Source organism: Microcebus murinus, chromosome 5, assembly GCF_040939455.1.
Source record: "Microcebus murinus isolate Inina chromosome 5, M.murinus_Inina_mat1.0, whole genome shotgun sequence".
NCBI lineage: Eukaryota > Metazoa > Chordata > Mammalia > Primates > Cheirogaleidae > Microcebus > Microcebus murinus.
The window spans coordinates 81,379,565-81,404,836 of record NC_134108.1 but is presented as its reverse complement, the minus strand read 5'-3'; the positions used below and the strand labels follow the sequence as shown (position 1 = coordinate 81,404,836).

At 38.1% G+C, this 25,272-nt stretch overlaps 1 protein-coding gene across 1 annotated transcript in view; it reads left to right on the top strand.

Moving 5' to 3' along the window:
* COL19A1 (collagen type XIX alpha 1 chain) overlaps positions 1 to 25,272 on the top strand; it is a 312,839-nt gene that overhangs the window by 266,834 nt on the left and 20,733 nt on the right. The window contains exons 39-49 of the mRNA XM_076003244.1: positions 2,031 to 2,081; positions 2,182 to 2,226; positions 2,680 to 2,706; positions 6,419 to 6,472; positions 11,618 to 11,662; positions 14,640 to 14,684; positions 14,790 to 14,852; positions 18,861 to 18,896; positions 19,030 to 19,074; positions 21,707 to 21,877; positions 22,635 to 22,701. Coding sequence (XP_075859359.1) covers positions 2,031 to 2,081; positions 2,182 to 2,226; positions 2,680 to 2,706; positions 6,419 to 6,472; positions 11,618 to 11,662; positions 14,640 to 14,684; positions 14,790 to 14,852; positions 18,861 to 18,896; positions 19,030 to 19,074; positions 21,707 to 21,877; positions 22,635 to 22,701 — 649 coding nt within the window. The remainder of the gene's footprint in view (positions 1 to 2,030; positions 2,082 to 2,181; positions 2,227 to 2,679; positions 2,707 to 6,418; positions 6,473 to 11,617; positions 11,663 to 14,639; positions 14,685 to 14,789; positions 14,853 to 18,860; positions 18,897 to 19,029; positions 19,075 to 21,706; positions 21,878 to 22,634; positions 22,702 to 25,272) is intronic.

The following is a 25,272-nucleotide window of genomic DNA, read 5'->3' as shown; positions in this document are numbered from 1 at the left end:
TAGAGTCGCAAGAAATTCAGGATGGAATTTGGGGTTTGGAGAGTTATGATGATGTTCCAGAAGAAGATGACTTAACTATATTTGAGTAAATATAGACTGTTGTACCGTACTTAAAAAAATAACACATCCCCTAAAAATAAGCCCTAGGGTGTCTTCTTGAGGAAAAATAAATATAAGACCCTGTCTTGTTTTCAAGGAAAAACGTTACCTCCGATTCAGGAGATGAGGGCGTGCGCTCTGACCCCACTTCCTTCCTGGGAGCCTCTGGGAAAGTCACTTAACCTCAATGAGCTTCATTCACAGAAAAGGGAGGGGCTGCGGAAAAGAGATCCCTTCCAGCAATGCGAGTTGGTAGAAAATTTGGTATTATGCTATGCGTGCTCATTCCTTTCCATGATGTCTGACATGCAAGGAAACTCTATTTATATAGCTCCCAGTGAACAAAAAGTACAAGAGCCATCGATGCTTTCACGTTCCTGATTGAGACGGAAGCGCACTCCGTCAGCAAGGCTGTGGAGAGGCGCCGCGGTGCCTCTCTCCGTGACAAGTCTGCCCTCGTGTGGGGCCATGCTCACATCGCAGCAGAGCTGAGGTTCAGGCCAAACACCCTTCTCTGCCCTACCTCACAGCAATACTTTAAGAAGCTAAACTCACCCGAGAGAGAGGGCAGCTATGACCAAGACTTTCCAAAGACAATGAGGATACATTACTAGTCTGCATGCAGTTGCACCTTTTGCACCCATAAATTGGCACTCTGCTTCCTAAACTTGTTTCCTAAACCTGTTCATCTTTGTGACTGACTTCCTCCCTTGACAAGGAAGCAGGACAGAAAGTATTTGGGGGGGTTCAAGTTCTAAAATACGCTCCCTCCCCTGCGGACAGAACAGCAAATATAATATGAGCTCATGAAAGGTACCTGTGATTTTATAATGGGCTTAAGAAATCTTTCTCTTCTCCCTGAAGTCTTCAAAACCATTTATCCTTCAAGACACAGATTAAAAGTTATCTTCTCTGGGAAACCTCCTCTGGAAATCTCAGACAAAATATCCTTCAACCCCCTAGGACTTAGCACACTAAAATCTATTATAGTAGATACTCAGTAACTGTCAAGTGAATGAGCGAAACAATAAAGGAATAAATAAATAGAGCGTTTGTTCTCTATCACTAGCGTTGTGAAGATGCATGCAGATTGTGTTCACAGAGCACCCCTAGCCAGCAATCACCCACAAAAAAATGGCACAGAAGTGACTTCTTCAGTTTTGCAACTGAAATGTGCAAATTACAAAAACGAAAATGCTGATTTGATTGATTCTATGGAGATATTTTAAAAGAAGGATAAAAGATACTAACTAAAATTTTCATATGCAAATTCTTCCTAAATGCTAATGTGTATGATTTTTTTTTAACTGTAGAATATGTTCTCTTTACATGTTGGTTACTCTAGGACATCAATTTTTTCTGAGAAATCTTGTTCCCTATTATTCTAAAGATTATGTATTTGTAGAAACATCCACACAGGATTGTGCATAACATCATCTCCCCATTTACCTTAATTTTCTATTTGGCATGAAGAGACTGTGGGAAAAAAATTACTTTTCAGTAGCCAAATTGTTCCCTATTCACATCTCCATCAGCACTACCACATTACAGCCACAGGGTCAGCAGGCTGTAAACAGTTAGCATAAATTGGCAACGCAGAACCTGAATTTTAATGAGCAAATATTTTCCTCTGCATGCATTAGTGTCTCATCTTTCAAACCTGAACATTAATCAAACCCCAGCAAAAGTGTGTGTATGCTCCAGGTGTAGCTCATACGCCTTTTCATTTCTTTCTCTGCATTCGCTTTGGAAAAGCTAAAAAGAGAAGCATTATATTAATTTACTTATAGTATTAAACTCACTTTCTAAAGTAGACTGGGAAACATTAAAAAACAACAAATAGAATAGGAATATCATTTGGTAAAATGGAAAAAGGTAGAGATACTAAGTATTAACTTATGGGAATAATTCTATCTCATTTTTTTCCTAAGGGTGCACCATTCAGTGAAGGAACTGGCATGAGCAGTTTATATAAAATCCAGGTATTTACAATTGTAATTATTTAAAATCACTTTCCAGTTATAAGTTACTATAAATTCTTCTCATCTCTTTCTTTTTCTTTTCTTTTTTTTTTCTTTGAAGGGAGGTGTGAATATTCCCAGTTACCCAGGACCACCCGGTCCCCCTGTAAGTACCATTGTTTATCACCAAGCACACTTTAGCTGAGCAGCCACAGTGAAAAACAAACGAAAACCCCTAATTTTACTGAAAAATGCATATTACAAATATAACCAAATTTTACAGCAGGAGGAAATAAGTGAAACCAAGTAAAAAAATAAACCAATTATAATAAAATTGAGAAAATGTACACAGCCAAAATAATGAAAAATAACATTTCTCATAGTGGTGTCTTTTTTTTCATTGTAAATCTAAGAATTAAATCAATGTCCAAGCAGTCTCTTTCATAGGATTCCCATAAAGTTATTTTTCTTCATCTATTCTTCAAAACCAAACTGTAACAAAAGCAAAACTTGCAAATATTTTTATGTGCATTAAAGCAAATTGAAAAAAAATGTTTCATATTCTATAATTTTGCTTCAGTCATTGCTTAAAAAATGACTCTCCATGTTTTTCTTACAGGGCCCAAAAGGCGATCCTGGCCCAGTGGTATGTGTGTTCCTATGTCTTGTGTCATTTAGAATATAGGTCTTTGTTCAAGTTCCAAAGAAAATTATAAGGCAAAATTGCCTGCCTTCCTAGGTGTTCATCAATTAACATGTTGGAGATGACAAGCCACCAAAGAATTGCCAGCAATGTGTTCTTTATTTTTAAGGGGCATTAGTGCTGATGTCGTCACTGCCCTTGAGGTCTGTCTCTTTCCATCAGTGTGTTCTAAAAAGCGTACTGTGATGGACAAGGACACACATAAAGCTCCTGATAAATGGGATACTTTCTCCTAATAATCCTCTTCTGATGATTGATTCAATTTTAAGTAGATCGTGGAAGAGAAATGCTTATTGAAAAGAAATTCTGTAATGTGTCTGCCATCTCTTCAACAAAAAAAAAAGGAAGAGACTGTTTATTTGCTTTGAATGTCTTAGGCAATTATTCTGTGAGAGATGTGCGTTGTCATAAACCTGCTTATTAGGAGGAATGTATCGGGAGGTTACACTCAGCACGGAAGGAGATCATGCCCTCCAGCCGCCCAAAGGATGATAATTGGTAGCAGCATCTTTCTCAAAAGGAGCCTCACTGTAAATGTTCTGCCAAATCCAATCAGATTCTCTTTATTCCCGGGCGTTTTTTCCTGTCATGTCTTTTTCAAGCATATGTTCCGCCCTTCATGTTTCATTTGTATATCCTTTTAACCTTTGGGTATATACTTGAAACTCAAATGCACCTAAAACTGAAAAACTTTCAAACCACTTTCCATTGCCACATGAAAAAATCTAAAGCCCTTTCATTATAGGACTGTTTGGCAAAGGTCAAATACATTTTAAACCAGCAAAGAAACAAACCATAAAAAGTAACATTTTTATATCTAAATATATTTTTGAAGGAGATGCATTAAAGAACTTATTGTTTTGTTGTTGTTATTTGGCAATATATATTAAAAGCCGATGTGTTTTCCCCTGAAAGCGTTATTTCAACTAGTTAGTATGATATTCTAAACTCCAAATATGTAATGTAGAGGTTTTTTTTATTTTACTACTTATGCTGCCCTTTCTCTATCTGCAACACGTTTTATGTTGCACATACTATATCCTTTCACAAACTATATCCTTCCTTGTAATTTTAATTTTCTTTCATCTTGTTGGTAAAAATTTCCTCCTGGTCTTTCCCTCTCATATGCACACACAAAAAAGCCTCTCTGAATCATTTGTGTGCACCTAGACTTCTCACTGACTTTTCTGGAACATTGTTTTAAATTCTTACATGAGTATCTGCAGATTAAGGTGAGAAAGTTTTTTTTAAGTATGGTGATAAAGGATAAATTATAATTCACTTGCATTGGAAAGTGGCTGGCAAAAAAAAAAATATGTAGATGTATTTAAATAGAATATAAAGAATTAGGCTTCAAATTTCTTAGTTGCAACAAAGGATAAAGAATAAAAATGGATTGAAGGATGTTCCCTGATTTTAGAGTTGTGAATTAAATGAGTGAAGCACAAAGACAGAAAAATTCAATCATAAAGTCACATACACATTGAGTGTACAAGTTCAGGCTTATCCTAGGTAAAACTCTGAAATCATTCTTTTGGGTCATGTGTCAGCACCACTATACAACTCTCATCATCGCAAACCAGTTGCCCTGTATGGAGAAATAATATGCCATGGAAATAAGCCAGGAACGGTAGAATTTTAGGTCACAGGGTAAAAAGTTGAGAAGGGTAGAGGGGGTAGAGGGAAATTTGAGGAGGGTAGAGGGAAATTTACTCATCCCAAAATCCTTCAAATCCCATGACAATAGATCTGCACCATTTCCAATCTGCTCAGTAAACCTTTATGAAGAAAATCTACCCTTAACTGAATTTATTACCCTCTGAGGTATACTACTTCATTCCTATGGTGTTCAATTTTTAAGTGATCATCAACTAAATATTTAATTATCAGCTACTTTCAAACAAATATTGATTGATTGATTGAGCACTTCTTCTGTCTTAGGTGCTATTGAGTATGTAAGCAAAGAGACTCAAAGAGTATATTCCCTTTATCAGTAACCCAGGGCCTCTTTTACAGAGCTCTGTGCAGAATAGAATCTGAACATCTTTTTTTTTTTAATTTTGATTGATTGACAAGTTACATATGCAGTGTCATTTAAAAAGATTTCTGAAGCATAAAAAGTACTAAGTCATATGCTCACTCACTAAATATTCTGTAATAAAGGAAATACCATAAATAATAGTGGAAGTTAGAGCCTTGGTAATATTTTTGAAGAAGGTTAGAGTTATATGTGCAAAAATACATTCACAGAGAATAAAGTTTGAAAGCTCCCTTTGTGATTATGTTTAAAGCAGTGGTCCCCAACATTTTTGGCACCAGGGACTGGTTTCATGGACTTTTCCACAGACTGGGGGGGGGGGGGTTGGGGGATGGTTTGGGGATGATTCAAGTGCATCACATTTATTGTGTACTTTATTTCTATAATATTACTATTACATTGTCACTTGCCAACTCACTAATAGGATTTTGCTATGACTTTGCAAGCAACTGATTTATTTTGGTCTCTGTGCAATCAAACCTCTGTGCTAATGATAATCTGTATTTGCAGCTGCTCCCCAGTGCTAGCATCACCGCCTCAGCTCCACCTCAGATCATCAGGCATCAGATTCTCATACGGAGTGTGCAACCTAGATTACTCTCATGTGCAATTTACATAAGGTTCATGCCCCTATGAGAATCTACTGCAGGATTAGGACCAGAGGTGGGGCTCAGGTGGTGATGCAAGTGATGGGGAGTGGCTGTAAATACAGATGAAGTTTCCCTCGCTGCTCACCACTTACCTCCTGCTGTGCAGCCCTTTCCTGACAGACTGGTCTGCAGGGGTGGGGGGGGAGGGATTGGGGATCTCAGGTTTAAAGCATCCAACATCCTAGTATTTGCAGTGAACATTAATTCATTAACAAGAAAGTATCAAACAAACAACTCCCCACTATACCTCTTTCTTGATTTAAAGCTCTACTGCCTGTTTGTTCAAAGTTAGCAACTTCTTTCATGAAAGCTTTTCCAAATATGTTCCTTGAAGATCCACAGGCTCCAGTTAGCCTGGGACCATACACTAGAAAATGTAAAATATTTTTTAATGGAAAATGCTTACCTATGTCCTTTTCAGTTACCTATCAGCTTGAGCAATGACTTTTAGAATTATTAGAGATGCTGCTCTTGGGTTCATCTTCTTGGGCGTTCACAATTCATGTACAGCTCCAGAGAATATTTAAAGAGAGTAAACTCTGCTTTGAGCACTCCATCTTCATCTACTCTTAAATAAGAGTTTAATCTTATCATCTAGAAATCTAGTAGCACCTCGTACCTCACAAATTGGGAAAGTTTACTAAAGCCCAGCCTTTCATTCTAATTCTTATTGAAATTAGAGTTATCTATCACTAGAGGGATTCGTTCTGATTAGATTGTCAATCAGAATAAAAACAAGTACTCAAAAAATATACCTTTCTGGAGAAAAGCTTTTATTTTCAAACTGTTTTCAAATGTAAGATGCAATAATAATACATTGCTTAAAAATATAGCATACCACTTACTTGCTAAATTACAAACCAATGTTTGGGAGGAAGGTTGAACAAAAAATATCTTTGCTTTTGAAACCAACACTTAAAAACCTTTTGACTGTTGACCTTGCATTTCTTATGTTCATATTTAACAGGGAGAGCCTGGCGCAATGGGGTTGCCAGGACTAGAAGGATTTCCAGGTGCAAAGGTAAGCACAGAAGTCAGAAATGTGTTCATTCATTCAAGATTCTAAAATGTTTCCTTGACATCCACTGCTGTGCCAGGAATTGTTTTAAGTTTGAAGATACATAAGGGAAAAAAACAAAAATGTCTGTACCTGTGGAACTTATATTCTAGCAAGGGAATACAGAAGCTACAGAATAAACATTAAAAAAAACCCCAAATAATAGTGTTGGTAAGTACTATGGAAAGAAAAAAAAATGTAAAACAGGTTAAGAGAGGTCAGAAGTGCTGGACAGGGCAGGGTTGTGATTTTAGAGCAGTCTGAGAAGGTGAGATCTGGGGGAGTTGGCTAAGTCTCCTCAAGTCTGAAGGAAGAATGTTCCGGCAAGAGGAAACAGCAGGTCTAAAGGCCCTGAGACATGAGACTTTTCTGCCATATCTGGAGAGACCAGGGGAGAAAGTGAGGGGAGAGTAGTAGGAGATGAGGTCACAGAGGTGGAGAGAGGTGAGGAGTGGTCTTGTTGCACAGAGCAATGCTACTTACTCAGTATGTGGCCAGTGTGGCAGCAGTCCCCAACCAAATTTGGCACCAGGGACTGGTTTCATGGAAAAAAATTTTTCCACAGACAGGGTTTTGGGATGATTCACGTGCATTACATTTATTATGTACTTTATTTCTATTATTACTAGATTGTAATATATAATGAAATAATTATACAACTCACCATAATGCAGAATCAGTGGGAGCCCTGAGCTTGTTTTCCTGCAACTAGAGGGTCCCATCTGGGGGTGATGGGAGACAGCGACGGATCTGACAGGAGGTGGAGCTCAGGCGGTGATGCGAGTGATGGGGAGCTGCTGTAAATACACATGAAGCTTCGCTCACTTGCACCTGCTCACATCCTGCTGTGTGGCCCAGTTCCTAGGTTCCTAACAGGCCATGAAAGTGGGGCAGGGGTACAGGGGATGGGGAGCGTTGGGGACCACAGCAGTAAAGGACCAGTGCTGGTCCACAAGCTCTTTGTTACGGGTTCTATGGCAAGGTAAGTAAAGAGAGTGAGAGTAAGCATCTAAAACCGTGTCTAGTAATTTGTCTAAAATTGTCTAGCAAGCTTGTGATCAGTAGACTTATCCTGATTCGTTACATATTAGAAAATACTTAAGTAAAGAAACTGCTCCTTCACCATAGGTAGTTTGAGAAGCACTAATAAGGATGCTTATCAGCCATTGTAAGAACTTTATCTTTCACTCTGAGCAAAATCCAGAGCCATCAGTGGTTTCTGAGTATAGGAGTGACAGAACCTGCTGTTGGAGAGCAAGGGAAGCCAGTTACAAGGCATCCACTAATCCAGGTGATATTGGCTCAGATAAGAGAAGAAACAGTAGAGATGGTGAGAAGTGGCTGGATTCTGGATATGTTTTGAAGGTAACACCAACAGGAGTTTGGGATTGATTGGATGTGAGTATGAAAGGATAAAGAGGAATGAAAGATCATTCTAAGTTTTAACACCTGAGCAACTGGCGTGATGGAGTCGTCATCAACTGAAATGAGAACAGGTATAAGCAGAGGCTATTTGGAGGAGGGTGAGGATTATCAGGAGTTTAATTTTTGGATATAAGACTAAATTTGAAGATATCTTTTAGACAGCAAAATATAGAGTAGAAAGTATGATATAAAAGTAAGTGTAGAGTTTGGAAAAGAAATCAAAGTGGAAATATGAATTTGGCTGTCCTAAGCATATAGATGCTATCTTAATGCCAGGAGAATAGATAAATTCAACAAGAGAACAACAGTGGAAATTTTAGAAAGATAAGAGAGGCCAGGGACTGACCTCTGAGGCCATCCAATATTAATAAGAGAAGAAGGAAGGAGCAACGGAGACTGAGAAGTGACCAGGGAGGTAGAAAGAAAACTTGATATCCTAGAATCCAGGAGGAAATAATGAATCAAAGAGAAAGGAATGCTCACCTGTCCCAAATACTGCCAACAGGTCAAATAGAATGGGAATAAGGTAAATTAGGATGATTAAGCATTAACCATTGCATTTAGCAATGTAGAGGTCATTAGATAACCTTAACCAGAGAAATTATTACTATTTCACTGTTTGGGGAGAAGACCATAGAAATACCAGAAAGCTTGTACATGAAATGGGTGACCCCATAGAAAGGGTGAGAATGGGGATGATGTTATAACAGAGAGAGAGGAGAATTACTGGAACAATGTCTTTAAATAGCTAAGAGGGAAAGGGATATAGTGCATAAATGGAGGCTTCAGAGAGGATAGTTTATGGTACACATGGGAAAGCAGAGTATTGGGGCAGATGGTGATAGGTGGGAAAATGTTTGACTGGAATCTATAAAGTTATTTTCTGATTACTTAAATTTTCTCAGAGATATGGGGGAAGCAAGGTCATTACCTGAGAATGAGATAAGGAAAAGAGATTGAGGATAAGGAGAAAGTCCTCGAGGAGAGAGAGAGAGAGAGAGTGTGTGTGAGTGAGTTCAGGGACCACAGAAATGTGATGGCTGGTCAGCTCTAGTGACCCTCTTGAGGTTCATGGTCATGAACTGACATGAGACCAGTAAGCTAGATTATGTGTGCTTCTCCAGCATGTACAGATATTCAGGTAAAGGCACAGAATAGGAAGGGAGTTGGATTTGAACAATGTCCTGCTTTTGCCAAGTGAGTACTAGAAGCAAGAAAGGGGCAAGAGAGTTAATGGTGTACACAGGAAGTGGTTATAAAAAGTGGCCATGGGATTTTAACCAGGCAAAGAAGGGAGAGAGACCATCCAGGAAATGAAAGATAGTGAAAAATTTGTGCCATCAATGGATTAGAGGTCTTGGGGTTCAAGGTACTCGAGGGAATGAGTTAGAATGATGGGGAATGGTAGTCCAAAGTTGGAATGCGTGAAATTGTGATTGTGGAGGAGGTCCAGATATCTTTATTGACAAGGTGCCAGGTGTAACTGTGAGAATAAGAGGCAAGATCATTAGAGGAGAGTGGCCCAAGGAAATGAAAGACCCAAATGCTGGGAAGACCATCCTGTCAGAGGGACATCCTCTTAACTTTAATCTTTATCAGATATACAAATGTTTCCCCTGAATTAAAAGTTCCTGTATATTCATTTCAAGGTTGAAGATTCCATAATTTAAAAAGAGTGGAGTGAAACTGAGGGATATTACCTGTTTACATCATTTGCCCATTTTTCTATTAATTCTTTTTTTTCTTTTTGATGGTGGCTATGGTTTAGATGTTAAAAATATTAATCCTATCCTATATGTTGGAGTTTTTATCCTAGATGGTCTTTGCCTTTCATTTTGATGTTTAATCTTATTGTAAATATAACTTTAGTATAGTCAAATCTAAAACTATTTTTCTTTATGATTTCTTGTTTTGCTTTTATGCACAAAAAAACTTTTATTTTCATTTTCAACCAAGATCAGATGGTCACTAATATAGTCTTCCAGCTCTTTTACAGTTTGGATTATTTTATTTTATTTTACTTTTATTTTCAAATTTTTTTTAAAAATTAGTTTTATTTTTTAAGTATTATGGGTGCATAATAGCTGTGTATCTTTATAGGGTACATGTCATGTTTTGATACAGGCATACAATGTGAATTAATCGAATCAGGGTAATTGGGGTATCCATCACCTCGGGGATCTGTCATTTATTTGTGTTAGGAACACTCCAATTTCACTCTTTTAGTTATTTTAAAGTATACTCTATTGTTGACTATAGTCACTATGTCATTATATAAATATTTCTCATTCTATCTATCTATATTTTAATATTTTTATACCCATTAACCATCTCCATATTATTTTCCCCTCCATGCTACCATTCCCAGCCTCTGTTAACCACAAGTCTACTCTTTGTCTTCATGAAATCAATTGTTTTTAGTATTTAGCTCCCACATATGAGTGAGGACACATGAGCACTCATTGTCGCCCTTCTTTTTGATGAAGACCTTTTTAACTCGAGTGAGATAATATCTCATTATAGTTTTAATCTGCATTTCTCTTATGTCTAATGAGGCTGAGCATTATTTTGGATGATTTTAGTTTGTATGTAAGTCTATATGGAATTTACATGGGACATAATGTAAAAAGAGGAATCACTTTTTTCAAATAAATTATCCAGTTATTAACACTATTTGTTGAATAATACATCCCTTTCTTTACTAAAATTCTATAATAAATGTTGGTCTATTTCTGAGATTTGTTGTATTGATATACTGCTAAATCTTATGCCAATATTCCATTATTACAATTATTATGGCTTTATTTATTATATGCTTAAATATTGGTATTGCTAGTATCTTCATTATTCTTTTAGTTCTTTATCCTCTCATTTATTTATTATCCCAAGTAAACTTTAATATCTTTTGATCAAACTGCAATTTTGTAAGAATTGCATTGAATTTATAAATTAGTTTGGGTAGCAATGGCATCTTTACAACATCGTCTTGCCCTCCAGGAACAAAGAATATCTCTTCAGTAAATCAAGTCTTCTTTTATGTCCTTGAGTGAAGTTATGAAGTTTTTTTTTAATGTAGGTCATGCCCAACAAAATTGCCATTTTATTATCCCATATATATAATCATTAGTATTTTTAGCATTGTCAGGTTTATCTAAAATACCACATTGCCTCTCAAAAAGGAGTTGAGTCACTCTGTTACTCAGAGCAATTCAAGGAATCTTCTGATTGGTCAAATGAAAAGAACTACAAATCACTAGTTCTAGATCTTTTTATTCTAACTCTACATCCAATGAGACAAAGATAGGAAAAGCTTTTTAGAAGACACTCAGTGTGCTTAATCTTTTAAGTAATAGTAATGATGTTTTGAATAAAAATATTGACTAATTTTAGCTGTCTGTATGCAGTCCTATTAAAAAATAGGTCACAGAAATGACAACACAAATGCTTGTTTCCATTAAGGCTATAATTTACTTTGGTTTTATATTGTTTAAAAAGCTGTAACAGGTTCAGTTGGCTACTCTTGTTTTTCTATCTTCCTACTAGCTTCATACCAGTTAATATTAATAACACTTATCAGACCCAAAGAAAAGCTTTACCAGATCCAAATTATTATTTAAAAATTAATTTTATAAGTAAAGATGTTATAGATATTATTATAAGTAGCAATTTTTTTAATCCCAACAGGGAGATCGAGGCCCAGCAGGACCCCCGGGAATAGCCGGGATATCGGTGAGTTCAGATTATCTCACATCATTTTCACAGGTAAACATTTCTATCTCCATGAAAAATATATGGCCAAGGACCAAAAGGGGATAGAGAGCATACTGTAACTCCAATGGCATTAGGTTCCTGAAACTTTTAGGTTAATAAATAAAACCACCTCTCTCTTTCCCACCTCAAGAATACTTCATTCTTTATTTTCACCATTTTCTTATTTTTTTGTCTTCTTATTTTTTTTCTTCCCAGGTCACTTTCATGGAGGGGAGGGAAAACCCAGTTACCTGTGGCTATCTGCTAATATTAATATATGAGAACAGCTCTGGAAAGCTTGTTTTGTTTCTCTATTCTTGTCATATTTCAAGGTTTCTCAATCTTCAAAAGGCAGAGTTCTTATCCTCTGGCATGTACTTCAGGTTCCTTGTATTAAGCTGCAATCTGCCTGAGTTCTCTCTTAGCCCGGTGTTATTAGCAGAGCTTTATTGCTGCTAATGTTGCCTCGTAAACTAGCCCTTCAATCCTCTCAATCATTTTTGTTGCTCTCCAGTGTCAAATGTTTTAATCTTATCAAGGTCTCTTCGAATGAATAGGAAGAGCTCCAGGAAAGGTTGAAATCATTTCTCTGAGCCCTAGGGATCATTCTGATCTTCATTCATGATGCTCTAATTAAAATTTTGTGGTCACGCTTTATGAATAAGAGATCATTTATCCTTTTGCTAGGTGCCCTGCTGGGCAGGTCCAGGATATCATTAAAGGAAAGTCAGTGGGAACCATGTGCTTGGATTGTAGGAACATGAGAAAGATAAGAAAGGGCTCTATCATCACCACCCACCACCCCCCATGACATCTACTGACACCCAACACTACCCAAAGCCCCCATCAGCCCCTGCCAGCCACCAACCCCTACCACTTAAAGTGCCAGGAGCCACTCTACTCCACTCCATTTAACTGCTTAATCTGATAATACAAAATAGAACCCCATCCATCATCTGTATCCTTTAGCGAGGATGACATCCCCTTAATTAGCTTTCTAGATCAAGTTAATTATTTCTATGATTGTGAAAGTAACATGAAAATGTTTTCTTTAGCAAGCACTTCAGAATTTTTTATAAAAGGAAGTATTCTTCTTGAAAGTTGACAACACACTTAATTCCATCCCCTCCCCAAATGCCCTGTTCACTACCATTCCTAACAACATATTTGAAACTGTTTCTGGAATTGTCCTCAAAACACCCTTACAACCCACCCCCCCTTACAGTCACATCCTGTTTTTGCTTCTGGGTGATATAATGAAGATACATTTTCTACTGTATTTACCCAAGTGTGACTACAAATTACTTTTTGCTATTCTCCTAAATCGAGTCTATCTTCAAGGAGAAAATACTGGCCACTACTGAAAGTATTTGAAAGATGTGCAACAGTCTCAAAAGGCAATCCAAATGAGGGATTCCATCGATATTTTTTAAGGATGCAGCATTGTTGAACTAAGAGGCTGGACTGCCAAGCTCATTTGGACGTCTAGGATGTGATGCATTTACTTAAAAAGCAATTTTCGTATCTTATAATTAAGAGCATTAACTGAAAATTACAGAAATAGGAAGGATTAAAAATTTTACACACTGCAGATATACAACTATTCATTTAAAGATGCACGTTTGGACTGTGGCTCAGAAAATAAAATAGTTAAATGTGTCTAGAAACAGATAGTGGTGATAGTTACATGACAGTACAGATGTACTGAGTACCACTAAATGTACTTTGTATATTTAAAAATGGTTAAAATGGTATATTTTGTGTTATGTATATTTTACCATGATAAAAACAATTTTTTCAAAGAATGTGATTATTCTGGTTCAGACAGGGTTGGGCCTGCCCACTCATACACAGCATGGTCACTCAGCTGATTACCAAGAGGACCCAATACTGTTTTTTCTAGAACAGCCCAATCTATCCCTTTCTAGGATATTCAGGGATTTCCAGGGACTTCTCCAGAGCTCCTTTCCTCCCTTTTCTCCAAGGAAGGATACGGATATACTGCAGGAAGTGTGTGCTAGTGTTGGCCATGGGCTGGGGTCTTTGGTTAGCATGCTCTCTCCTAAATGCTCTGACTTCTCTGCTGGTCCTACCAGCCTTTGGGATTGCTGCTGCCTTCCATCAATGTCTCCGGTCCCAAGGCCCAAACACTCCATCCCCAGTGCCCCACACCAAGGCCGTTTTGGACACTGGCCTTCTCTGTTCTAATGTACCCCCAGCTCAGGCCCACAGGAACATCAGGGGCTCTGGCTTGCACACGCAGGCTGTGGGAAGCCGGAGCTGCCCTCCCAGACCCGTGTCTGTCCAGCTTTACCACTCAGCCGTACCCGTGACAAGGTCTCCTCTCAAAATTCTAAGCAGCAAGTGGGGAAAAGCCCCTTTCTTTTCATATTCCCCCAAAACCTACTGGGCTTTCTAAGGTCTCGAGCCCGCACCTCCATCCCCATGTTGTCTGTTTTTCCTAACCACATCAGGTCCAAGGGCTAGGAGGTGGTTTTCTTCTGGGAGGCAACATCGTAAGTCTGGTCCAGACACTTTGGCACTTCTCTGCTTCCAGTCTCTGCTGGGCTGTCGCCTCTGTCATCCCTCCCTGTCATCCCCCTGCTCCAGGAAAGACTTCTCTGGTGCTCTGTGCCCTCCACCACTACCATCCCACCCCACCCCACAAAGCAAAGAAGAGCTGCCAGGAAAACAGGCACAAGAGGGATTTCTAACAATCAGGATACATTGGTTTAATCTTTTCAACAATATCCTACCTGCCCACCCCTCTGCCATCCACACAAATTTACATTCAGAGAACTGCCCTCTAGTCTGTACCTTACAGCCTGCAGAGCTGAGCATGTGTTCCCAGGCCTCCGGCCCCTTAGGAATGCCACTTTAATTTGGAGAGCCACAATCCTGGAAGCATCATTCAGTAATTTGGCTCCTAACGTTTCCCTTCCATTTGCTTTGCCAGGGAAAACCTGGTGCCCCGGGGCCTCCAGGCGTTCCAGGGGAACCGGTGAGTTGCCAGTTGCTTTCATAAGATTTGCACTTGTGTTGCACTTTGCATGCAGCTTTAAAGCATTTCTTGGCGATTAATTTTTGTCTGTGGATGTGTTTATAGGGTGAGAGAGGACCTGTTGGAGATATAGGTTTCCCTGGACCAGAAGGACCCTCAGGAAAGCCAGTGAGTACTTTTTACTATTTAAAATTTGTCACTTTGAAATGTTCTAAGTATTACCTCCTTCTGCCTGTCTCTTCGGAAATTCTGAAATTTCAATAAGCAGTTTCCAAGGAAATAAGAACAGGTTCTGCAAATGGATTTTCTGGGGTATGGGCACATTGTTTCACTGAGTTTTCTAGATATTTATGTGGTATCTTTATGTCTTAAACAATGGTGGAAAAGGTGACATTTTTGTGTTAAGTGCCAGAAAATTAGACTCATTATTTCTTAAGCCCAATGTTCTCAGCAGAGTTAAAAAAAAAAAAAATTAAAATGGCCTGTCACATCTTAAAATAGAAAAAAAACAAAGGCTCACAGCTCTAATACCTGTATGTTAAGCTAAAGACTAAAGTAGAAGCTATTTTCTCAAAGTCCCTCTTTTATAAATGGGTCTTGTTCTTACACTTTCATAAATCACTGCTGCCAAATGGATCATCCCCTGGTGTCCTAAAAGTGCTCTGGGCTACTGATATATGGTATTGATGTGACATTGTAGCAATCATTCCTACTAATTCAATTCAGCATAAATTCATGTGGTCCCTGCTATTTGCTAAGGATGTGCTGGGCCCTTAGGGAGGGGATATAAAGATGGATAAGACATATCCTACTCTCCGGTTCATTCTTCATAGAAGGTCACCGCTCCCTTTGCTTGTTTATTTGCCGTGGTGCATGTGGCAGGAGGGGTCTTCCAGGAGAAGGGGGAGACTGAAGGTGAACAAGCAGTGCAGAGCTCGTGAGGCTGGTTCAGCACCACTGTGAAACCTTCAGGGTTGGTGGCCTTTATCTCTGCAGAGAAGACAACATGAGAAAATGGAAAGCATATGCAATTTAGAGTCAGGAAGATCTGGGTCTGAATTATGACTCAAAGGGCTGTGTGAGTCACTTCTGTGACATGACCTATGGAATGCATTTCCAGTGCCTGACCATGGGAGGTGCTTAGTAACACTGGCTTAATTCCCTGCCTCCATCCCCATCCCCTGAAAGCCATCTCATAAAAGCTTGCCATTGGGTCATCAGGAGATTGTGCAAAAAGCAGTTTGTTCATTCAACAAATATTTCTTGAGCACCTGCTATATGCAAGGCACTGTTCTGGGTGCTAACAACTCATGGGGTTTGCATTCTAGGATAGGAACCCAAATAAAAAACAAACACACACAGAGGTTCAGACAGAAAAAAAATCTAAGTAGAGTGAAGCACTAGGTAGTCATTTAGATAGGGAGGTCAGAGAAAGCCTGTTCACGATCGGAGCAGAAACCTGCATGAAGTAAGAGATCAAGCCATAGGGAGGTAGAGAGAACCGTTGTTTCAAGGAAAAGAAATGACAAGTTGAGAAGGGAGTCTTATGAGGTCAAGGAACAGCAAAAGGCATGAAGTCGAGAATGAACTATGTGAAAGAGGAGTGGGGAATATGTGAGGGAGACGTAAGCAGTGGCCAGACCACAAGGAACTTCTAAGCCATTTGAAATATGATAGATGGATTTCATTTGAAATATGATAGAAACTCATTGGAGCTTTTGTAGCAAAGAACAAAAATGATGGGACTACATTTTAAGGATACTTTGACTATTGTATGGAGAGTACGCTGTAAGGAGCAGAGTGGAAGCAGACAGAAAGTAAGGAAGTATCCCCATAATCTTTATGAGAAATAACAATGATTGGAACAGGGAGGTCATGCTTAGGGGAATTCAACTAGTAGATACCCAAGTGGAGGTGTCAAGAGTGCAGTGGATAGATGCATCTGGAATTAATGGAGTGGCCAGGATTGGAAAGACTGGGCAAAATGGAGTCACTCTGGACAGGCAGGAAGGAAGCTCTTCAACTTTTAGGAGAGGACCCCGCAAAGAAGACTGAGAAGGTGTAGCCATGAGATATGAAGAAAACCAAGTGAATGAGGTTTCCCTGATGTCAGGTGAGCTAAGTATTCCAAGAGAAAGGAGTAATAAACATACAGATAAGTAACATGAGGTCTGATAATTCTCCACTGGGTTTGAAAAATGTGAGGATCATTGGTGGGAGAGATTATAGTGTGTTAGTATCTTGCTAAGAATGATCCAGTTGAAGGGGGAAATTTGATGATACAAGAGAGTGGAGATTCCTATGAGTAGAGAGGGAGAAATGATATTCCACTCGCTAGTGGAAATTGGTCCTAACTAGGAAGAGAGTTCATCCTTCTTATCAGCAGTGTGAGGGAAGTACAGAAATTGGGGTCTAATTCCACAAAGGTTGAAGGATCTAGTGGAGGGATGGGAGGGGGTTCTCCCCTGTTATTTTCTCAGTGGAAGAAGAATCAAGGTCATTAGTTGGGTGTGAGGAGTAGGCAGGTGATGCTAGAGGTTTGAAGAAACAGGAAACTGTGTAAAAGAGAACTTTCGGAAAGAGCAAATTGGAGTCAAATTGGAAAATATCAAAGGATAATCAGTTCATGCTGGTGGATGCTGGCAATCTGCTGTCACACGTTTAGGTTGAGCAAAGGTACAGAGCTTTCTTCAACTAGTTAGCTGCTCAGATGCAAGTGTGGGGTGGGTAGAAATTTGGTTGTACCCAGCCATGGGGTTCTTCCAGATAAATGAGATGAGCAAATACATGTGAGTTATTATAAAAGTCTCTGAAAGCAAGACTCTCCTATGGATAGAACGTAACACATTCATGTACAAAAGAGGACACTTGTGATGGGTTTTGATAAATCACTAGAGAAAAAAAGAAAAGGTTATAGGGTTATTTCTTTTCTTATATTGCTATCAAAAACATGAATTCCATTTTTACACTAGATTTTTCTTCTTTTATTCAAATGGCACGGCTATTTCTTTCCCATCCTCTCCTTAATCAGCTTTATCTTTGTTGCTTATGTTCCTGGATGTAATAAATTCTTTGAACCATATACTTCAGGTAACACATTCTTAGTTCAAGTACTCCCGATAATTCCCAGGATGTTCCAGACAAGTTGGGGGACTATGCTTGGGTTGGCAGCTGTGACAGATGTCATTGCAATTTCCAGCAGCAAAAGCATACAGTTATATCCACAGTTCCATGTTCATAGAATCCATGCCAGCTCAACAAGTCTCCAGGGCTTTTCAGAGGAGCGTGGCCGCACAATTGCCCTCTGGCTAAGAAATCATATTCCTCACTTTGATCTTCCTCTTCAAGTCGCGTCTCAAAAACACATCTGCTGTTGGACCCTCGGCATTTGATTTGACCCCAAGTACTTTTCCTTCTTCTATGTCCTAGCCAATAGTTCTCCCAGCCTTAAAATCTTCAAGCATGACGAGGCCTTATTAACACTTCTACAACTACTTTTTAAAGTTCAGGAGACTTCCAGTTTTCTAATGAAATGTCACTATTTAAAACTCTCAAAAACCATCAGTACAGATTTCTTACCTTTCTTTCCTATTTTCTAACTGAAAAATAGCAATCGGTCTCTGGCTGACAGTTTATTTCATAGTAGGATCATGCTCTGGCCGTGTTAGGAAATTCCCCCAGCAGCAACTGAGGCCATTTACTGACAGTGACTCTCTGTGCTGGAAAACTTGTTAGAAGATAAGAAAAATGCCATACCCCAGCCACTTAGTGCCACAGGTCACCTTATTGTTTCTCGGGATGTACCTGATAGGAGAATAAGAAAAGAAAAGAAGTTTTGTTGACTATTTAGAGTGGGCTGTGCATTTCTCATGTTATTTTACTTATTCCTTACTTTTAAGGTTATTGTTATTTTCTTCACTTTGTAAGTGAAGAGGCTGATGCTAGTGAGATTAAATAAATTGCTAAAGCAAGGGTGAATGGAACTAGTCATGGGCAGAGTCTAAATTTGAACTCGGGGCTGTCTGATTCTATTAATTTGCTTTCCATTTCACCACATCACCTCACCAAGATCTCAGTAGAAATATGATTAAGGAACTGTCCTTGAAACTTTACCCTTTTGTTGTGTTTAACTATGTTAATGCATAATTAGAAATCTTAATCTTTTTGTCTTTACAGGGAATAAATGGAAAAGATGGGTTACCAGGTGCTCAGGTATGGAAAATATCATTTAAAATAAAAGTTCCAATGCATACTGCATTCAGAATACCTACCAACATTTAGGTCAATTAGATTGATGAAAACTCTTAGAAAGCAGTGATTCTTAGTGTTGACATCTGTTTTTCAGGGCATCATGGGTAAAGCTGGAGATAGAGGCCCCAAAGGAGAACGTGTATGTATATTACTATTGTGATTGTTATTCAAGTCTGTCTTTTACGACTTTCTCATATTTGGGTTACACAATTATGTATCTAGACCCCTACAAATCTCCCAATATGAAAAGAGGGTATATGACCCAAGATCTCTGTTAGACGTAAAATATGACAATCAAAGGACCCAGAGTGGGTCATATGGTAGGAACACTACATAGTTGACCTTTGCACACAGCTAAGTCTACTTTGCTACTCCAGTTTGGAAAGTTTTTATAATACTCCTATCTCAGACACAAATCTCTACTATAACCATTACCCATGGTTTTTTTGTTTTTGTTTTTGTTTTTTTTTTTTACTTAAAGTAGGGTTTCTCAGCCTCAGCACTGTCGCTATTTGGGGGCAGATATGTCTTTGTTGTGGTTGGCTGTCCTGTGTATTTATTGTAGAATGATGAGCAGCATCCCTGGTCTCTGTCCACCAGATTCAGGTGCACTACCATGCCTCCACTTACGGCAACCAAAAGTGTCTCCAGACATTGCCAATTGCCTCCTGTATATCAAAATCACACTCATTGAGAACCACTGACCTCCAGAAAGATTACGTAGAGTAAAGAAGGTGGTGTGAGGGGCTAGAGAAATGGAAAGGGGCAACTGAATGTATACTGGTCACTAGTAATGCCGATTATGTTATATGCTTTTGTTTGAATTATTTTGGTTGCTGATATCATTATTGCAACTTCCCATCATCTTCTTAAGTGAACTGTAACATTTTCTAGCAGGATTACAGTCCTGCCACTGTAATGGGTTACTCAAGCATTGTTATTCAGTGTCATTCTATGTAATTCTAAACATGTGTGTTTGTATACTGGTGTCTGGTTTAGTAGATTTTGTTATTACACAAATAATCCATAGTAACTGAAAAAAGTGTGAAAATACTGATTATAAATTTTAAAAGAAGGAAAAAATATTTAACTTATCTCACTTATCCCAGCGATAAGCACTTTGGTATTTTGGACATTATTTCCATCTCTCTCACTCATGTGTGTAGTATACACATATATGTATTAATGTAATAAATGTATACACTTCCCAAAATGGGTTTACACTGTCTTACAAATAACTTTTTTCACCTAACAGTATATAATGACCCTCTTTCTCTGTCAGTAAACATAGATCTACATCTACCTTTTAATTGTTATTAATATATGTTATTATGTTTGAGTATACCTTACTTCACTTACTAGTCCCCTTTTTCTGGGCATTTAGATTATTTCCAGTTTTCTTAATAATAAACATCACTATAACGAACATATCTGTACCTAACTTATAAAATAATTTTAATAAATTAAAGATTTTGTTTATTTTACACGTGATCAGTGTATTGATCATTGATCAAAGTATGCTGGTATTTTTTTTAAGTCATCTCAGAAATTTCTGCAAATGTGAGCTGGGTTGATAAACTTGTATACAGATATATTTTTATAACAAAGACAATAGCATTGAGGCCCAGTTATTTTTCTTTCTTTATGCACAGCTTCTTTCTATATCTCTTCAAATTCCATATCACATAGATCTCTGTAATTGTTCATTTCTTTTCATTATTTTTAAAATCAAGATAAATAGAGTTTGGCCTTTTGCAGAGTAGTCACAAATAAAAGACTGATACAATGAGATAGAGGGCAGCTTCAAGCACCGTTTCATCATATTTGGTGTGAACATAACCTCCTGGAGTTGTGCAAATGAATCTTTGAAAAATCTATGACTGCCATGATCTCACTCTCCCCATCTCTTGCACAAATACATACAGTAGTGGATACATTGCAGGATAAAAGAGAGTATTAAAGAAACTTAATATCAGTTTCGGGCACGTCTAATATTATCTTTTTCTCATTTATTATGACATCTTTCAATTAATTCTCTTACAGTTCATTCATGCTACCAAGTAAATGATCTCAGTGACAACCGTTGCCCCATAAGTCACCTGCTGTGAACCTTCTCAAAGGCTCTACCTTCTCGCCTTCCTGTATTATATATATTTAGGACACAGCGATCACGCTCACGTTCACACACACACACACACACACACACACACACACATACACGCATACACATATAAGACACGAGTACAGAAGACAAACCTGAAGAGTCTAATAAAGACCGATTAAACTGAAGAAAGTGGAGAATGGGGAGAAGCACATGATTTAGGAGATGTTTTGAGTGTCCTGAAGGTTTTTTTAAGTGAAAAATCTCAGCGATGAGATCCTCTTGGCGACCCTGCTTTATTATTGCAAAGGAGACCCAGGCCTCTAGCGACAGCTGGTGTTGACTTTCAAAATCACCACCATTCTAGACTAGCAACCAAGTGCAACGAACATCCTGGCTAACGTTTATGTATAGAGTGCTTCCCAGGTACCAGGCATTTTTGCAAGCGCTTTTCTTGGGTCAATTCATTTATATCTCAACATCGCGCCACTTAGTGTGTACTATTAATATCCCCACTTTGTAGGAGAGGAGGCCGGGCGCAGAGTTCAATCCATTTGTCCAAGGCCCCATAGCTAATAAGTGCCAGTGCCCATCCAGAACCTTTGCTCCTTGCCACAGCTGATGTGGCTCCAGAAGAGATCATTCTTTATCTTTTTTTTTTTTTTAACAGGGTGATCAGGGAATTCCAGGAGACAGAGGCCCACAAGGTGAACGGGGAAAACCAGGCCTTACAGGAATGAAGGGGGCCATAGGTCCTGTGGGGCCACCAGGAACTAAAGGCTCTATGGGATCCCCTGGCCACCAAGGCCCTCCAGGGTCTCCAGGCATCCCTGGCACTCCGGTAAGTGGTGCTGGGAGTTCTAGGGGCCCCTGGCTTGTATGGACTGTGTATCACTTTTACAATGAAAGCAATGATAATGCCTTTTAAATAAATAAAACAACGCTAAATTGGTCTCTGAGGGGGTAACAGTGGCTGTCATTTAAAATTATGTGCCAAACCCTCTGCTAAGCCCTTACATGTTTTCAATGCGTAAATTACGAAATAAACTTTATCACGAAATGGGTAAAACTTAGTAAGTTTTGTCCCGTGAAGAAAACATTTTAAAGAATAATCCAGCATACTTGTAGTTGTCCTCCATGTTCTCTTCCTTTGAAGATACATTATGAAAATCAGATATTGACTTTGGCAGTATCCAGGGATAGATTAGAAGTTAAATTGGTTAGAAGTTAAATTGTGATTGGGATACTCACATCATGATAACATGCTTTAACTTTATAAAATAAAGTAACATAAAATGTCTTTTCTAATTGTATAAAGCCATATCTTTCTATTTAATAGGAAACATGTTGATATCATTGGTTATATTAATAATTCCAGCCCACAGCTTTTAAAGCATTTATGCACTTCAACTTATTCCCAAATTTGATCAAAACAGGAAATATCTATTGCCCAATATAGTCAATTGTCAAAAGCATGTTTCTTGATAAATGTATCTCTACAGAAGTTTCAAGTATGCACACCAACCCAATTATTTCTATTCTTTATTCATTTGTGTTATGCTCTATTTTAACAGATCTTTTTTTTCCCCCTTCTTTAGGCTGATGCAGTTTCATTTGATGAAATAAAGAAGTATATTAACCAAGAGGTCCTAAGGATTTTTGAAGGTTAGATTTACTTAGTAACATTTATGAAGTTTTCACTGATTCCCGCCTCCCATCCACTGTGGGGAATCCTTTCAGCAACATTCTTTAAAGACAGTCATGCAACAGCAAAATTCTTCCTTACACTGTTACATTTTTGCCCTCCTGAAACTTCCTCTCATCATGCCTGTTCTGCAAAATGACATAGGTGAAGTATCTTCTTTTATTCACATAACATCCCTTTGAGTATTTTTCAATATCCATCATATTCTTCCTTAGTTTTCTATAGAGTATTTGTGTCTAGCTTCCTCACTATTGTCATCTTGGGAAATGCTTAGTTTGTAAATGGCTCCCATTTACTCAAGACAGTTTTGACCAAGGCATAGTACAGTGTCTTCCAATTAAGACCAAGGCCGGGGAACTGTAGCCCACAAGCCAAATCCACCTGCCACCTGTTTCTGTGTGGCCTAACAACTGAGAATGATGTCTGATTTTGGGGGTGGGGAGTGGTCACTTTTTCAATGGATTTTAAAAATCAAAAGAAGGATATTTCATGATATGTGAAAATGATCTGAAATTTGAATTTATTTCCATAAATAAAGTATTGGATCACAGCCATGCCCATTTCTTTACATATCTTCTCTGACTGCTCTCACATTATAGCAGCAGAACTGAGCAATCATGATAGGAAAACTATAGTCCACAATGGCTTCAATATCTACTGTCTGGTCCTTACAGAGAAGGTTTTCTGACCCCTTCTCTAGAATTTCAATAATTCAGCCTAAGATAGCATATTTTTAAAAGCATCATTATCATATTGTTGATTCATTTTGAGTTTTCAATTAACTAATAACCCTGGATCTTCCTTATACAAACATTTTTAAATGAGGTGTTTCTCATTATAGATTTGTGTTCATTTTTAAAATCTAAGTGTGTGATCTTATGTTCCTTCTTATTAATTTCAAATGCTTTATGTTCATATCTTGTTGCAACCTAAAGGTATGTATTGAAATCTTATCTCTTGTAGGGCAAGTTGGCTGACCGTGCAACTTTACAACTACATTTTTTAAGCATGTCATCATTCTAGTTGTTTGAAATGTTGAATAAAAAAGCCAAGAGTCAAGGATTAGGCCTTTCTAAATGCCACTGGATTCTTCTACCCACTTGTAAATCATCTATTAATCCATTGTTGATTGATCTCTGAATCCATACAGTTATCCTAAAAATACACTCTACATTTCTTTGTCTATTCGCAAGAATATCACATGATTTTTTCAAATGATTTGCTAAAATCAAGAACTCTTCCCTCAACTGTAAGATTAATAAAATGGGTATTATTTGTCTTAAATAAATAAATCCACATTGATTCTCATGGTTTCTACTCCCTTTGTATAGCATCCATAAGCCAAAATAGATTGTTGAATTGTATAAGGAATAATATTATAAAATACTAAGAGTACATCTTGAGGCTTTCTGCTACAAACATGGAATCGGCTATACTCCAAGGAACCCTGATTATTTTAAATAATAATTAGCATCAGAGACTGAAATCTCAGTGCTTTGGTGAACATTATCTTGTTTTTCATAAGCACTGGAGTTAGAGCAGAGTAACAGTAGAAATTTTAGCTGCTTTAGTGACAGTACAGTCATGAATTAATGCCGTTGATTTCAATTTACTTTGATCTCTATCCACTAAGTGTCTTTACCCTGGTCTTATTTGACAGTTTATTAATGCAATTGACCACTCTTTTTTATTGAACTATCAGTCTTCTCTTTGTAATTTTAATGTTGCCTTTAAATTTAGAAATCTCTTTTCTTTTCTTTTTTCTTTTGAACTGTGCATCAAGCATCATGGAATGGGCTCTAAAATTTGCAATCCAAGCATTCATTTCCCCCTCAAAAAGCATCCCTCAAGCATCAACTGCTTGAAAAAGACATCTCAAGCTCTCCAGGTGAACACCAAAGAATACATAAGTGGCTACATAATCTGCAGGGCTCAATGAAAAGTGAAAGTGCAGGTGCATTTGTTCAAAAATGATTGAGAATTTTAAGACAGCCAGAGTAGAGCATTAAACTAAGCACAGGGCCCCATGAGACCGCACAGGTAACACGCCCATGAGAGCCGGTCCTGTGCACAACATACCTGGGATCTCAGACAGCATCCATGCCTTTAACTGGCCACAACCATAAAAAAAGAGAAATGCTAGCAAATGTATGTTGTTGAATTACAATCTAAAGTTTTCCTTTAACTCTTTATTTCTGTAGGCTCTAGTGTCACTGTCTTTTATCTCAGGTAGCTTTAATGTTGAACTTCATTCTCTTAAAAGGCTTTAGATAGAAACACATTTAATTGCTTACTAGTTAATTAGTCCAACTTTTTGAAGACTGATTAAGAATGCCAAAAAATATAACCAAGCATTTTCAGAAAAAAAAAGTGATATATTGAGATATGAGAGGTGTTCATTTTGCAAATCCAGCAGACACTGAATGAAGGCATGGCCCCTGGTGGCCTGTTGTGTGCATTCAGCAGAGGAGACATGGCTACTCCCACCTGGGGAGGGCTCCACGCTGCCCACTCCCAGACCTTTCTATGGC